We start from the raw sequence: 16,974 nt of genomic DNA on the forward strand, positions 1-16,974 counted from the left end.
TTAGCAAGGCTTGCTAATGTAAACACCATGGATGTGGTAAACACCGACCATATTACGTCCAAAACATGTCAGGCATTGTTTCTGTGGGTCCACCATCCGAAATTACGTCATATCTGCAGCAAATCTGTATCAGCTCGTTGTACCCACGTTTCTAAAAGATTTGGGTATGGAGGAAAAGAGAGGGTTTTATTTTCTGACGCTGCGTGAGTTCCCGACCGGGGACACATGTTGATGTATAAAAGACATCACAAAGTGCATTTTGCATGATAGGAGACCTTTAAATCATTATATTTAGAAAGATGGAAAAACATTTTTCCCTGGAAGATGTTACAGTTATATAATTTTTAAATTGTTTCAAGTTTTCATCCCCATTAGGGTGACAGCATAAGAAGGATACATTTAGTTATTTTCTATTAAATCATTTGAAGATATTCTGGAGTCAACTTGGTCTGATCCCAAAACATATTACATTAATGACCATATATGACGGAGTAAAGCATCAAATCCTCAGATTTTGAAAGCCTAATTTTGCATCCCTGAACATGGGAATAAGAAGCATATGTACAATTGTTTTTTATATAATTTATTTAACGATATTCCGAGACATAACAATGAGAGAATACAAATGTTTTAAGATTAAATGTGGTACTATTTCTTACAGGCAAAGCCGATGATGAACAAAAACAATCAAGAACTACAAGGAAAAGCATCAAATCTTCTATCAAAAATAATTGTAAATAATTCATTAATCATCTCGTTGTTGCGGCTGTATTCTTTTGCATGAGGACATTTAGGAAAGAAATACACTTTTCTCTGATGCAAGCCGACAAAGCAATTCAGTTTTAAAGCTCATCCCTCTTCTCCTCCTCCTTATGGAAGACTTGTCCATCCGCCTGCTTCTTCCAGCTCAGTTGGATGTTGTCATCCAAGCCCTTGTCCCTCATTTCCTTCTTCATCTGAGACATTCATAGAGAAATTGTATCATTATGATATACATTTCCTGCTTCATTTGGTGGCAGGTAGGGTTAGGGTGGCAGGTCTGCTATGAGAATCAATCGGCTTGTTTTATGTCTAGGCATAAGAGTGGAAAACATGACCTTCCTTACCTTCACCAACAACTCATCCAGAAAAGCGCGGTCGTTCAGATCCACATTGGACCTCACTTTGATCACTTGCATTGAAACAGGTTCTAGAAACACAATTCATCAGTCACAACATCTACGGTGTGTTCTTTGTCAGCAGACTCAGTCTTATCACTTGCTGTGTTGAAGCTTTGAATTTGACTCACGTCTGTAGCAAATGAATTGTAGCTTCCACCCACAGCTCCCGTCCGCCCATTTTCCAGACTTGTGGAAATTTGCAGCCGAACAAGTCTTCATCGTGGTCAGTGGCGTTTCTACTTTCTATATGTACAAAAGTGGTGGGGCACAAAAAACTTAGATGTCTATAGCTTCTGCAGTGAGGTTCATGGCTGGTGAGGCACTGGCACCGACTCTTCAGGTTTACAAATATTATATTTTGACCTAAATCAAAATATAATATTATTTTCAAAAGCTTTTTTTTCTGATGCTTCAATTAATTTTAAACAGACAGTTCAACAGAAGGATACCAAAAAAATGTAATTTTATCATTTAAATATTGAATTGTTCTCTCTTAGTAAGATCCCATTTTCAATACAATTGCAGTCTTACCTTGACTTGAAGATGAAGTCCATTTGCCTATCCTTCTCGACAAAAATCTCTATTACTTTTTTGTAAAAGTCCTCCTTATGTTCTTGTTGTTTCAAAAGTCTATCATAAATCTAAATTATGATTCGAAAATTATAAAAGTAGGATAGACATGTGGATATTATCCGGCTGAACAAAACATGCATTTATCTAACAGGTTTGTTTCCCACAGATCTTATTTTGAGCTATTTTCTAAAATCCTATGGAGAAATCTCATTGCTTTTTTGTCGAGGGAAGCCATGCGCAGCTTACTTCCGGTTTTTAGGACGCGTCTCTCTCCTCCTCTTCACCTGCTCTTCACACACCACACTTTTCGCGGCACACGTACTTACAGCCAATCAGCTCTGAATTATGTGAGATGACGTATGGTGGGGATGGCAGCTCAGTGCCCCTATGGTCATTATTTTTTGCCACACACATTAAATAGGAAAATACTCTGAGCATGCGCAGTGTAGTTTTTACAGTCACCGTTCACTTAGACAGAGAGAGGGAGGGGCAGGATCGGGTTTTGTCCCACATGGCTCTAAACAGCTCAATAGGCACACACTGTAGACACTAATTAGAAGCAGGGGCGGACTGGCCATTGGGGATACCGGGAGTTTCCCCGGTGGGCCGGTGCTGTTTCTGGGCCGGAGGGCCAAAAAAAAAAAAAGTTTATAAAAAAAAAAAAAAAATCTTTTTTTTTTTGCCTAAATCCTACCGGCCCACATTTGTAAGTGTTCCAGTCCAGCCCAGTGCGGTGTGGCCAGGGTTGAGTTGTAACGGAATACATGTAACGGCGTTACGTAATCAGAATACAAAAATCAAGTAACTGTATTCAGCTCGCGTTACATTTGAAAAACAAGTAATCTGATTACAGTTACTTTCGTAAACCTGAAGTGAATACATTTTGGATTACTTATTGGAATTATTGGTGGAAAGATTTCCTCACAACATTTAATATTCATTACTAAAGGTAAAGCCGAATCATCACAGCGCACAAAACCGCGCAGATGGACCAAAAAGGGGAGCGTTTGAAAAAAATGTGCAGGTCCGCTCAGTGAAACAATAACAACGTAACATGGAGGAACAAAAGTCTGCGTTTAAATCGTGTGTGTGTAGAGGTGTGTGGTTAAAACACATCAGCCACACCGCTATTTAGACTTTCTAATGATTCTGAAGGTAAACACAGTGAAGGCTGTGCGTGAAAGGCGGTGCGTGAAAGGCACTGCACGCTCCTCTTCTCAGAGACTGAGTTAACCCTCCCGCTGCCTCCTGGTGCTGCAGAGATTTCATGAAGTGAAGGAGGTTTTCCTTCTATAAAACAGCTGCGGGCAGCAGATACTGTGAGAGTCACAGACATGAATTCATAGATCAAGGCAGACTGGTGCACACACTCTCCTGTTTTGCCAATCCGGTGCTTAAACAAATATAGCTCTACACCCCTGGCCGAAATGTCCTTAAAATGAAGTCCGAGTTCGACATTTTAATTCATGTCCTGCCAACACTGGCAGGACAGAAGGCAACACGCCCTTTCTAAGCCATGTCCTCACATCTCAAGCTGCATCCCCAAAAAGTGTATTATGTTGTTACAACAGGGTTCAGGGGGAGTGGCTGTACGGCTGTACCCGTAAGATAGAAAATGGGGAAGTGATGTCTGACTCAGAGGTCGCGCGGCTGTGGAGAAGAACGTGTTGCCCACATTCTGTTTCTGAGTTTAGGCTAGTTAGCTAGCAGGTTTATTGTTTTGGGTGCAGTCACTTTTGCCTCCATTTGCTGTTCAAATAAATGTTGAAAGAAAAAGTTAATCTGTTTACAGTTCTGTTGTATATGGGTGTTGAAGAAGAAGAATTGGGAGGGATGAAACCCTCTTTAATGGTCACACATGCAGAGCACACAGCACACACAGTGAAATGTGTTCTCTGCTTTTAACCCATCCTAGTACCAGGAGTCTAGTACTAGGAGCAGTGGGCAGCTATTGTACAGTGCCCGGGGAGCAATGGGAGTGAGGGGGGAAGGGGGATGTCCGGTGCCTTGCTCAAGGGCACCACGGCAGGGCAGGAGGTGAACTGGGACATCTCCAAGTAGAAGTCCACACTCCAAATAGGTCTGGTCGGGGACTTGAACCGGCGACCCTACGGCTCACAGTCCAAGGCCCTACTGACTGCCATAGATTTAGTCCCTAATTTTGCTCTCAAAATGGACCAGATTGATGCATTTAACTTCAACATTTAAAAAAAAATCTTCCCGGAGGAGCTTGCCCCCGGACCCCCCTAGAGGAGGTGAGGTCCAGCACCTGCTCACACCCCCTGTTAAATTGTCTCACCCACATTGAGGATGCTTCCTACGCCCATGTTTTATTCCATGTGTCAAGTCAGACAAATTGGGTCAAAATGTTATTGCATCAATGATCTGTTAACATTAAAATCACTAAATATATGCCGTAACTATTTTGCTCTATGCAACTCAAGGGCTCAGGTAATGTGATTACTATATGAATAATGGTCCAAAATAACATTAAATGCATTTAATGTTTAATGTTAAGTAACATACTTTCGTCGCTGGCCGGCCGATACATGCCGCGCATTAAGTGGGCCTGTCTGTCAATTAATCCCCAGGCCACTTTTTTCCCCCAGTCCGCCCCTGATTAGAAGAACACATACTAAAACAGCAATGTACAGACGAATCAGATGATTAAACATGATCTTATATTTTATATATATTTTTAATTTATTTTTTGCATTTTGTTGTAATCATTATTTTAATACTTTCTGCTGACACTAGGTGGGGCTGTGCCACAGAGAAGTGCTGAGTAGAGGCATCACAACATACAGCCTGCCATCAATGCCATTATATAAAATATGACATTGAAATCCCCTATTATATTTCACAAGCTTTTGATTTGATTTTAAAGGCATACAATAATCTTAAGTTAATATTCTTACCACTGACATCGAAGCAGACTGCCCTAAAGCGGTTGTTACAATCAGTATCATCCCAATTTCATTCTGTGGTGCTCCAGACTCCCACCGTCTGAACTCCGTCTCCCCCGGTTTGTAGAAGCTTGTGTCTGACAGTGACCAGCTCCAGCTGTCCACGTCATTGTACAGCCCTATCCAGGCCATCTGAAAGCAATATTCACTGTGTTATAAATAATGACACAGTGATGTAGCTTTTAAAGCTGCTCAAGGAAATGTATGTTTAATTAAAGGTACATTCGTTTTGCCTTTATGAGTTCAGCCTTGATACAAGGTAAGTTGATTTATATAGCACATTTCAACACACAGCATTTCAAAGGGCTTTACAAAATGAAAAACATTAAGAAATAGTGCAATGGAAACACATAATGTATTTTTTTGTAGTGTTGTACAGCCACCTTAAAAGAGTGCTCCCTGGGCAGCTCGGGTAAACATATAAAGTGGAAGTGGGGGGTTGGAGCGGATGTATAGCTGTGGAGTCACACGGTTTCTTTACCGCTTCGTGCTGTTATAGTTTAGAGAACCCTGTGAATTGTACCTTTGTTGAAACATGGATTAAAAAAGTGGATTTTATTTGTCTCAACAAAACGGACTTCAGTTTATTTTTAAACTGCAAACGGCACCGGACACAACAGGCCATGACACAACAGCTAAACAAACTGTAGGTGCCATAACACTACTTAGCTCAAGTTCATTATTTGTATTGTTATTATTATTTACGTCACCTTTATTTGCTTGTTGAGCACTTCCGGTAATTGCCACATGGGTGTGGTTTGGTTTATAAGTCACCTGTTTGATGTCGAGTGCAAATGACAGAGGGTGAGCTTGTGCTGTCATTTCTTCTGTTGACCGTTTTGTCCATAGTTACTATGTTTTGATTTTGTTTATTAAATATCCTTAAAACTATCTTGCTTCAACATGGACTTTCTCTTCGAAAACACGTCACAGTTTAAAGCCAAGTTTAGCCTCTCGGCGACTCAAATGTAACTGGGGATTGAGCCGCCACACAAACATTTTGGCATCTACAAACGGTATAAAGAAAGGTCTTCATGCCTTGTAAGGCATTTAGCAGTGATGAAGGATCATCACTAGTCCTTGTTCTGTGTAAAAGTATATACAATAATTTATTTAAAGGACATATGAGGCTCCAGCTGTCTGTGGATATTTCCAGGCTTACTGTCTTTCTAACACGAAATGCCCTCCTTTTGTAACAGTCCTTCCACTGCAGCTCAAATGTTCAAGCTTCAAGGTTCAAGGCTTGTATTTGTCATACGTACATAGCTACGTCGATGAAATCTTAGGTCACACTGTCTTGTGAATCACAACGGGGGTATAATGAAAACACTACTACATTTAAGAGGTAGATTATATCATTTTCAGACCTGTCATCAGCATTAGTCAAAATAGCTGAACTCACCACGCCAACATACCCTCCCATGCTGTGCAGGAGAGTCACAACCTCCATGCTGTCTACAGTGGCCAGGTCTGTGTAATTCTCTCGGCAGTATCTCTGTGCTTCATCAAAGGTCATTTTTTCATAAACAAAATGGTACTGACGTCCAGCATGTGATGAGACAGCGCTCAGCCCTGTGGAGACACAGACATTCATCTAGATTCTAGGGTATAACTTGACTTTTTAAAATCACATAATCACACGGAAAATACTTTAACGTTGACTTTAATTAAATGTATTGTGTCTACATAGATTTAACATAACTGTATTAGGTTAGTTGAAAGCAATAATATTAAGTTTAAATAAGTAATACTGGGTTCAACTTAATATTACCGCTTTCAACTAACCCAATACAGTTATGTGTAATCTGTTGACATAATACATCCTCAATGTTTAATTTTTCAGTGTAGGCTGTGTAATTATCATGATACATCTGGACTTCTCCTTCTCACAATTCACAGTGAAATATTTAGCATTCAGCTGCACCTATTTTAGACGATTACCTTTAAAACATGATAACAGATGTAAAGTCTGCAAAACAATCAATTGTCAAATAGAATCAGAAATATAATCTCGTCATTTATCCCACCACCCCTCAGGTTTACATGAAATAATCAATAGCAAAATTAAATATATCCAAATCCATAAAAGACTTGCCTGCAGCTGCCATGATCAGCAGTAGAGCGGCGTCCATCGTTGTTTGCTCTCTGATTGCGGGTGTTGTTACCGCTGACAGTGTTTAATATATATCTAGTTTACAGTTAGCCAGTCATCTGAGTTCATGCAAATCGGTCAGTCGCAACGGTTGTTTGCATAGAGTTCGAACAATTATGCAAAATGGGAAACGTTAATTGTTGTCACGTAGCTATATGCCTAAAACAGTCCTGATGCTCTTCAAGATAATCATACATCCTGTCATGTACAGCTACAGTTGGGATACCTTTGTTATCATGTGTACTCTGATATTGGAAGAGTACATTCAGTATTTTCCCAATACATAGGCAAATAATAAGCTGAAAATACACATTTGGAACTTTATCTTTGTAAAAACAAAACGTTTAAAATCGACATTGTAGCAACCAGAAGGGGAAGAAGTACTCAGATCTTGTACTTGAGTAAAAGTAGAAGTACTCAGATCTTGTACTTTAGTAAAAGTAGAAGTACTCAGATCTTGTACTTGAGTAAAAGTAGAAGTACTCAGATCTTGTACTTGAGTAAAAGTAGAAGTACTCAGATCTTGTCCTTGAGTAAAAGTAGAAGTACTCAGATCTTGTACTTGAGTAAAAGTAGAAGTACTCAGATCTTGTACTTGAGTAAAAGTAGAAGTACTCAGATCTTGTAATTTAGTAAAAGTAGAAGTACTCTGATCTTGTACTTGAGTAAAAGTAGAAGTACTCAGATCTTGTACTTGAGGAAAAGTAGAAGTACTCAGAACTTGTACTTGAGTAAAAGTAGAAGTACTCAGATCTTGTAATTTAGTAAAAGTAGAAGTACTCAGATCTTGTACTTTAGTAAAAGTAGAAGTACTCAGATCTTGTACTTGAGTAAAAGTAGAAGTACTCAGATCTTGTACTTGAGTAAAAGAAGAAGTACTCAGATCTTGTACTTGAGTAAAAGTAGAAGTACTCAGATCTTGTACTTGAGTAGAAGTACTCAGATCTTGTACTTGAGTAGAAGTACTCAGATCTTGTTCTTGAGTAAAAGAAGAAGTACTCAGATCTTGTACTTGAGTGAAAGTAGAAGTACTCAGATCTTGTACTTGAGTAAAAGTAGAAGTACTCAGATCTTGTACTTGAGTAAAAGTAGAAGTACTCAGATCTTGTACTTGAGTAAAAGTAGAAGTACTCAGATCTTGTACTTGAGGAAAAGTAGAAGTACTCAGATCTTGTACTTGAGTAAAAGTAGACATATTCAGATCTTGTACTTGAGTAAAAGTAGAAGTACCAGAGTGTAGGAATACTCTGTTTCAGTAAAAGTCCTGCATTCAAAATGTTCCTCAAGTGAAAGTAGAAAAGTATTCTCATCAAAATATAGTGAAAGTAGCGACAGTAAAAGTAGTCGTTGTGCAGATTGGTCCTTTTCAGAATAATATATATGATATGTTTTATAATGATTGATCATGAAAGTGTTCTCAAAGCTGGTGAAGGTGCAGCTAGTTTGAATGACTTTGTATACTGCAGGGTAGCTGGTGAATTTACTCCAGGTGGAACTAAAGTCTGATTCAACACTTGATTATATTTCACATCATTCATCCACATCTGTGAAGTAACTAAAGGTATTAAATACATGTAGTGGAGGAAAAGTACACCATTTACCTCTGAATTGTAGGGTAGAAGTACAAAGTAGCAAACCACTTAAATGCTCAATTAAAGTACAAGTATCTCAAAATTGAACTTCAGTACAGTACTTTAGACTGGTAGCAACAAGTAGTCGCCACAATAATATATATTTTACATTAATAAAGCTTCATACAATGTTTTCTTGTCTGCATATCTAAAAAGGTTTGACATGATGAAATATACACTACAATAGTAGTGAAATTACCAAAGATTAAACCCTTAAAGTATCTTTTTTTTGCCTAAAAAACAGTTAAATATACTAATTATTCATGTGGACGGGAGTCTATAGTCATGCTGATGCTGATAATAAGCAGGTAGTGTTTTAGCGAGCCAACATTTGCTATTTAGCACTAAACTAATTTTTTACAATCTTGTTCAGAAATACAAATATTGGACAAAAGATCAAAATGGTTGCCGTTCATTTACCGGTCACTACGAATGTGTGCATCAAGTTTCAAATCCAATAGTTTGTCACGATATTTCAATAATGAACTGATCATCATGGAGGCGCTAGAGGAAAAGTCAGACGATCAGTAAAAAAAAGTTTAAATGCATCCTCTAGGGACCTTGAATATCTGTTGTAAATGTCAAGAAAATTGCTTTCATCGTTCAAGATAAGTCAGCCCGAACCACCAATGTAAACCCAATGGTGGCACTACAGTAAAAGTCAGAGGTATACCAAAGTCAGTAGGGTTCATCCTCCTGGGATCACGAATGCCTGTACCAAATTTCCATCCAATGCATCCAATAGTTGTTGAGATATTTCAGTCCGGACCAAAGTGGTGGACCAAAAGACAGACTCAGTTTTCCATCTATAGAGCCATGTCTTTGGCAAAGCTTAATATTCAAGATTGAGAAATAGAAATTCTAAGACAAAAGTAAAAGTTGCCTTATTGTCCTTTATATTTGTTTTAATAGTATAGTTTTATAAATGATGGCAGATGGCTGTCACGCATATACAAAAACTGATGAGATCAACTAACAACACAGGGTTTGGAGGTTACTGAGGGTGATGAGGATTAGGATCATATAAGGCAGTTTCGAATCACCTAAAACTTTAAAATGACCCAAAACTCATTCGAATCAGCCCACAGAGTATAAATATGACCACTTTCTGGTTAAAACTGCAATTTTGTAGCTTTTGTCTGAATATGCTTATTAATGCAATGTATGCCAATTGTGCAAATGGCCCAACATATGCAAGTAAGCATCCGGCACCGACTCCAAAACATGACAACATGTGTAATATTTAACAGTTTATTATACATCATTGTGACAACACAAACAACATTATTTGCAATTCTGAAACTCTGGCCTTCAACTATCTGTCCTTTGGGGGATCCTTCTTCCTGCGTCTCTGGTGGTACCTGTGAACAATGACACGGAAGGAAATTAATGAAAATCTATGATATTTCTTTCAGCTCTTACATTTTGCATCACAATAAAATTTTAAAAAAGGACGACAAGAAGCCAATTAGTTATCCACACTAAGGCAGGACATGGTCTGTTTGCCAGCTCACAGAGTCCTGTTGTTAACCTGAAAATGTCAAGTGCCCCAAAGCCTTATTTTAGAAATGTATAGTTCGGGTTCCAAGCACATGGAAACTGCCGGATGTTAACTTGCATATCGACAATTTGCAAATGTACTGCAATTAGAATATGCAGACAATAGCTAGAAAATGGTTTGGCCGATCTGGACAATTTTGGAGTGGTTTTGGGTGTTATTGAATCAATTTCTGACATTTTCAGGACCAAAAATGACAGAAGTAAGATGGACTTTTGTTAATCCCTCGTGGGGAAATTGTTTCTCTGCATTTGACCCATCCTAGTGTTAGGAGCAGTGTGCTGCCATTTTGAACGGCGCCCGGGGAACAGTGTAAGGAACGGTGCCTTGCTCAGGGACACCTCGGTAGCACTTGGTCTTGCCGGGACTTGAACTGGTGACCTTCCAGTTGCCAAGCCAAGTCCCTATCGACTTCGCCACCACCGCCCCTGGCCATATCTGTGAGCTGATTGTGGGTTTTCTCTGGAAGTTTTTCCTTGTACGATGTGAGGGTCTAAGGACAGCGGGTGTTGTATTGTCATTCTGATATTCTGTACAAACTGTGAAGACCACTGAGATATTGGGCTATATAAATAAACATTGATTGATTGAGATTGATGCATTTTGGGTCGATTTTAAAGTTTTAGGGGACTCAAAACAGCCTTTTTTTATCCTAATCCTCATCATCCTCAGTAACCTCCAAACCCTGTGTTGTTAGTTGATCTCATCGAAAGACAACAGATGTTGTGCCAGGTTTAACCTCGGGCTTGTTCTATTGTTGAGCTGCTTTATGCAAACACATAATGATTTGACTAGATCAGTGTCCGCAGACCACTGGACCGTGAGTATATTGGTAACATTTCACATTTGAAATAAATAAATACATTAAACGTTACGCACTCTCGCTGGAATATCTCCGCAATAGAGCGAGCTTAACTTTCACATTGATATAGGAGCCCAGCGCAACACCTTCGTCACACATGTTGCCCTCTTGTACCATTTCCAGGCGATTTGTAATCTGTTCTAAAAAACTGTTTTTTATTTTATTTCAAGAAGCATATAGAACAAACAATGGAAGTCTTTTATGAACATGTATCCATGCTGAAAGTAGATTTAGGAGTGAGATAGAGATTATAATATATGCGTCCAACGAAGCATTGCATGAAGTCTGTTGATGCCAGCGCGATGGTCACCAAGGTTCATGTTTTAATAGCATTTTTACAAAAACAGCCCAGACGAGCCTAACGTGAAAAAATGGCTTAGACCTCAGAGTTAGACTTGGGCCTGCGACTATAGTTTTACTGTATTTTGTTTTGAAAATCCACAGCGGAGGTTTGTGTCGTAATACATGCGGTGTATTTTGCATTTCTCTCAGTACGCCAACGATCTGTGAGTCTGTTGGTCATAAACACCGTTATAAATGTAGTCTACATTTCATAAGAGGTGTAAAATCATTTTAAATCGCATTTGAACGAAAGGCTTATATAATCTGTAGTTGTATTGTTGATTTAATGTGTGAACGAGGCGATGTAGAGAGGTCACGTTAAGCTGTTGTTATTAGGCTGTACTTTGTTATGTACTGTTGGGGTGGTGAGCAGGCCTATTGTTTTGGGATATTGTCATGTCAGTAATAGGTGGTGAACTTGATCCACTACAATTTGCGTATCAGGCAGGGAGAGGCGTAGAGGATGCAAAGCTTTGTATACTGCACCCTCCACAAACACCTTGAAAAGCCACAAGCCCACGCTACGCTTTTGTTTGCTGACTTTTCTTCAGCATTTAACACAATGCAGCCGCAAGTCCTGGTAGAGAGCCTCTTATGTCATTTTAAACTGCCCGATCAACTTGTTTTATGGATTTTAAACTTTCTAACTAATGGAAAGCAGAAGGTCTGTCAATGGACGCCTCTCTGACTCTGTCATCACTTCCGCGGGCTCGCCTCAAGGATGCGTTCTTTCGCCCCTACTTTTTATAATGTACACTGATAAATGCAGGAGCATGCAAGACAACAGCTACCTGGTTCAATTATCTGATGATCCCGCCCTCTTGTCCCTCCTTAGCGGCTCAGAATCAGAGTTGTGCTCTTACTGATTTTATTTCCTGGTGTGATGACAGCTTTCTGGATTTAAATGTCTCTAAAACCCAGGAATTGATCATTGATTTTAGACGTCACAAGGACGTTCCTAAGGAGTGCTTTTTCGATGACCACCTCAAATTTGATGTGAATACTGAGTGTATTGTGAAGCGGGGTCAACAGAGAATGCACCTTCTTCTCAAACTGAACTCTTTCTCTGTCAGGCCTTTCATTCTTTGTCGTTTTTACCAAGCATTCATTGAGAGCCTTATTTGTTTTTCTTTTATCTGCTGGTTCCATAGCCTTACACTGAAAGACAGGAACACCATTGTTAAAACCTGCTCTAAGGTCATCGCCAGCGTGAAACAGAGGGACTTAAACTCCTTCTGTAACCAACAGATTCTGGAAAGCAGAGCATTCTGGCCTCTCCAGGTCATGTTCTTGCTCAGGAATTTCGTCTGTTGCCATCAGGGCGAAGATATTAGGGATGCCAGAAACTGACCATGATCAAAATCGGACAGCCCTGGCGACAATGGAGACTGTAACGAATATTCGACTAATCGACTAATCGCTGGCATCCCTAGTAGATATGCTCTAAAGACTAATCACTTTTCAAAATCATTCATCCCTTCTGCACTCAAACTTTTAAATTCTTGAAAGGCTTTTAACTTGATTATTTATTTATTATTGTGATGCTTTGAACTATTTATCGTGTAAATTGGAATGAACCACATCTGTGCTCCCGGGTGTATCGGGGCGGTGGTGGTGAAGTCGATAGGGACTTGGCTTGGCAACTGGAAGGTCACCAGTTCAAGTCCCGGCAAGACCAAGTGGTCGAGCGAGGTGTCCCTGAGCAAGGCACCGTTCCCCACACTGCTCCCCGGGCGCCGTTCAAAATGGCAGCACACTGCTCCTAACACTAGGATGGGTCAAATGCAGAGAAACAATTTCCCCACGAGGATTAATAAAGTATATCAAATCAATCTGTGTGTTTTCTTCCTGTATGTTCCTGCCTGTGTACATGACACAAGCTGCTGCTCATAACCAATTGCCCCTTGCCGGATTAATAAAGTTGTTGATTGATTAGATATATTTGGCAAGATTTGTAATCTTTGTAACTGTGTCAGAATTTGATTCAACATTGTCCATAACCACTAAATAATTGCCATTTATTTTGGTATCGTCTCCTAGTTAATGAAACTAAGCCAATTGTGCAAGTTAGCATCCAGCAGTTTCTATGTGCTGGGGATCCGTACTAAACCTTTCTAACATATTCATTTGGGGTACCCAACATTGCTGGCAAGTAGACTATAAGTAAAAATGAAAAGCACAATGTGTGTGTAATTGATGTACTTACTGTCCGACTGGGTACCACCGGTGTTTGGTGGTGAAAAACATCTTGCTCAGCTCCTCTATGGTCGGGCCCTTTTTGTCCCTCAGCACCTCCTTGCTGAGGTGGGCCTTTAACATCTGGTCATGCGACTCAATCGGGTTGTTCAGGGGGTTTGGTCGCTCGATGGGCTGCGGGAAAAAAGTAATTATCAACAAAGTTCCCTCTAACTAATTTAGTCGGTGTCACGTGACTTGAATTTTGAATTGAGCCGTCCCTTATAGATACCATCACTTTACGTATTAGTGATGGGAATTCCGGTTCTTTTTAGTGAGCCGAATCATTTGAGCCGGCTCTTTTTCGGCTCCTAAACGGCTCTTCATGTTACCACAGTTTACCACGGAGCCTCTGTTTCGCCGCTGCGAGGCTCCAGCGCTAGCAGCTGCAGCGCTAGCAGCTCACGCGCGTGCTCCACTAGCACCCCCCCGTCAAGGCTCGCCGGCAGTACATTTTCCGTCACTGGAACACGCTTTGCTGGCGGTGAAAATAATCCCACCAGACTCCTTTGCCCCTCCAACAGAGGGATGTCCTTGTCCTTTTTCCTTTTTGTCATTTCAAGCGATAAAAACTCTCGATCTTCACACAAACATTTTTGTATTCAAATGAAGGCAAGACGCCCCCCTGGCGGAAACGCTGATGACAATAAAAAGTAGGGGTTATATCGGCGATACTCCGTATTTGACTGATTATCGGTATCTGCCTTTTTTTGATCAAATTGCCGATAAAACTTTGGCTCTGATGCGGCCGTTTCTCTGGCTGCAGTCACCACTCTGTGCACACGAGCAATGTCCCGCCCACAGCCAGAGAGACGGGACCTTCTCAGATTACAGGCAGGTGCGAAAGAACGCAGACACAGGCTGAAGCAAGCAGCAGCGCTGAGCGGCAGAGCCATACATGTGTTAAACCGAAGTTCAATAAACATCCCTATCCCCTATGCTGAAGTTGCAAAAACACCACGATCTTATGATCCAATTCAGTTTCAGTTTCCCAGTTACACAGGGACGCGGGAAGTCAGTCAGAGTTGGGGGTGCGTGCAGCGTCTCGCAGCGGAGTAACTGTGGTGCGGAGGGGGGGCTGCGAGTGGAGCCTCGCAGTTATTCAGGTTGATATGTGAAGCTCATTAGCTAGCCGACATGTATCTAGCAAATGTTTAGCAAAATATTAGAAGTGAGGCTAATAGACTAACGTTAGGTCTACTGTAATAGCCTCACTTTTAATAGTTTGCAAAACATTAGCTAGCACTAGTGTTTTACAGTTGCTAGCAGCTTATTGGGATGTTATGCTAGATAGACAGGCATTGTTTTGATATAATAAATTAAGCATTATTGTTAGTTAAGCATGTCAGCCTGCAGCCCCACTTCTTGTCCCTCTCTAACTCATAGCAGATGGCTGTACTAAAGAAAAGGGCACAGAGAGGAAACCAGTTGTAAGATGTTTAAAAGTTCATTAAACATAATATATGCTTAAATGCATTTCAAAGAAGTTGTGTTGGAGTTTGTGTTATTCTACATTTTGACACCAAGATCTTCTGATTTTACTGCAAATGTATATCGGTTCCAAATATCGGTTATCGGTCTCCTTGATTACTAATAATCGGTATCGGCCTTGAAAAAGCCATATCGGTCGATCCCTAATAAAAAGCCTTTGAATCTACAACCACTTTTTCTACAAGTGTCTTCTAGGACAGCACATGAGCTGCAAAGGGGCAACACATGAGACAGTTGGACACATTGAGGCTATGGATCACTCTCTTACCTGAGTGAGCTCATAGGGAACGTCAACAATGGGATGGTAACACACGATGGTTTTCCCATCTGAGGTCACACCAATATCCACATTGCTAAATCAAAGAAAATTAGAGGTTATTATCCTGATCACAATATCACAAGTACATTTATTTATTAAGTATCAATATTCCAGAACATTTTAAATGCACTTTCTTCCTTTCTTTGGTTTAACTGAATACTTTGCAGATGATAAAACCAACAGACAAAGTATACATCCTTCACAGTTCATACATTACAGTACGAGACAAGGAGCGTATCTAAAGCTGCACTTTTAACACATATTTTTAAATAAGTAATTCAATAAGTTCTTACTGGTTATCATCAAGTGAAGAACCGCTGGACTTCTGTCGCATTGGCACCACACATGCTGCAACAGAAAACAAAACAGGTGAGACACACATATATACAGTGGTTTAAAGTAACGAAGTACATTTACTCGTTACCGTACTTAAGTACAATTTTGAGGTACTTATACTTCACCAGCTTTGAGAACACTTTCATGATCAATCATTATAAAACATATCATATATATTATTCTGAAATGGAGCAATCTGCACAACGACTACTTTTACTGTCGCTACTTTCACTATATTTTGATGAGAATACTTTTCTACTTTTACTTGAGTAACATTTTGAATGCAGGACTTTTACTGAAACAGAGTATTCCTACACTCTGGTACTTCTACTTTTACTCAAGTACAACATCTGAGTACTTCTACTTTTACTCAAGTACAACATCTGAGTACTTCATCCCTCTCTGCATAATATATATAATGCACTAGTTAACAGGACACATTTAAAACGCTTTAATCCCTGCACTATGCACATTATAGTCTTTGATGTCAGGGTTTGACGTCCTTGCAAGACACAAAACGTCGCAAGTATGACACATATCAAGATAAGATATACTTTATTGAACCCAAATTAGAACAACATTTTGTGACAAGTGTGTTAAAACAAGCCATTGCACATAGTTCTGAAAAATAAAGAGTAGAAAATAAACAAATATAACATCTCACATTCATGCCAGAGCAAGCATGCATTAAGGAATACTATTATTCACAGTTATTAGGTATATTTTTATACATTTTTACAGGTAAAACACAGTTAGCCAAATGTTAGTGTTTACCTTCTGAACACAGTCTCAAGGTTAGCCTCTGTTAGCATTGCTTGCTACACCATTGAGCTAACGGTTATAAACGGTTACAAAAACACCACCTTTAACTTGAGTACTTTCATACATTTTTTAATTGATAAAAAAAAGAACTTACTTTGTACATGTCTTAATGTGGTGCCGTTAGAAAGTCGAGTTAAGAGACTGTGTAGTTTGCATAAATGACCCGACGCCATGCTCAGTTATCAACGGCTGTGCATCACTGAAATAGTTCCGGCTTCAGTCACTTTGGTTCCACTTGTCAAACGAAGTGAGGAAGCAGTCATTAAAAATCCATTACAATTGTATACTGTATATACGTGCACATTAAATGTACTACAAGGACATGTTATTGATATTAATTGTAGTGTAAATGTACTTGTATAATTGTACATCTGAGTTTTCATTTGAATATGCTCTAAAAATAAAACAGTTGTAATAACAAATAAACAACAATGTTCAAATCAATTACTTATTTATTGTTTAAATAAAGGTGAATGTATTATTGTGTTAAGAACACTCTATAAGCATAACACGTTACATCTGTTAAT

General features: G+C 39.5%; 2 protein-coding genes across 3 annotated transcripts; both read right to left on the reverse strand.

Moving 5' to 3' along the window:
• Positions 1–596: 596 nt before the first annotated feature.
• On the reverse strand, positions 597–7,263 carry LOC117535969 (E-selectin-like). 2 transcript variants are annotated; one of them, XM_034200656.1, is made up of 5 exons: positions 6,102–7,263; positions 4,652–4,831; positions 1,289–1,403; positions 1,107–1,189; positions 597–956 (listed from the first exon to the last, which is right to left on the reverse strand). In XM_034200656.1, the coding sequence occupies exons 1-5, from the start codon at positions 6,291–6,293 to the stop codon at positions 843–845; spliced, it is 684 nt and encodes a 227-aa protein (XP_034056547.1). In that variant the 5' UTR covers positions 6,294–7,263; the 3' UTR covers positions 597–842. The 2 variants fall into 2 exon arrangements, with proteins under 2 accessions (XP_034056547.1, XP_034056548.1); XM_034200657.1 differs by lacking the exon at positions 6,102–7,263 and adding an exon at positions 5,410–5,730.
• A 2,456-nt stretch (positions 7,264–9,719) lies between these two features.
• mrpl42 (mitochondrial ribosomal protein L42) lies at positions 9,720–16,667 on the reverse strand. The gene is made up of 5 exons (XM_034200653.1): positions 16,542–16,667; positions 15,583–15,637; positions 15,239–15,323; positions 13,451–13,614; positions 9,720–9,843 (listed from the first exon to the last, which is right to left on the reverse strand). Exons 1-5 carry the CDS (start codon positions 16,618–16,620, stop codon positions 9,798–9,800), a joined length of 429 nt encoding a protein of 142 aa, XP_034056544.1. The 5' UTR covers positions 16,621–16,667; the 3' UTR covers positions 9,720–9,797.
• Positions 16,668–16,974: the final 307 nt, after the last annotated feature.

This window comes from Gymnodraco acuticeps, unplaced genomic scaffold (assembly GCF_902827175.1).
Source record: "Gymnodraco acuticeps unplaced genomic scaffold, fGymAcu1.1, whole genome shotgun sequence".
Taxonomy (NCBI): Eukaryota; Metazoa; Chordata; class Actinopteri; order Perciformes; family Bathydraconidae; genus Gymnodraco; species Gymnodraco acuticeps.

What these genes read in the sequence shown, in the direction of transcription:
- LOC117535969 (XM_034200656.1), bottom strand. Translation starts at nt 6,293, where the DNA reads ATGAATGTCTGTGTCTCCACAGGGCTGAGCGCTGTCTCATCACATGCT. An exon ending in ACAATTCATTTGCTACAGAC is followed by an intron (nt 1,190 to 1,288) that starts GTGAGTCAAATT and finishes TTGTGTTTCTAG; the next exon opens with AACCTGTTTCAATGCAAGTG. An exon ending in TGGATGAGTTGTTGGTGAAG is followed by an intron (nt 957 to 1,106) that starts GTAAGGAAGGTC and finishes TGAATGTCTCAG; the next exon opens with ATGAAGAAGGAAATGAGGGA.
- mrpl42 (XM_034200653.1), bottom strand. Translation starts at nt 16,620, where the DNA reads ATGGCGTCGGGTCATTTATGCAAACTACACAGTCTCTTAACTCGACTT. An exon ending in CACATTAAGACATGTACAAA is followed by an intron (nt 15,638 to 16,541) that starts GTAAGTTCTTTT and finishes TTTCTGTTGCAG; the next exon opens with CATGTGTGGTGCCAATGCGA. An exon ending in CGGTGGTACCCAGTCGGACA is followed by an intron (nt 9,844 to 13,450) that starts GTAAGTACATCA and finishes CATTGTTCACAG; the next exon opens with GTACCACCAGAGACGCAGGA.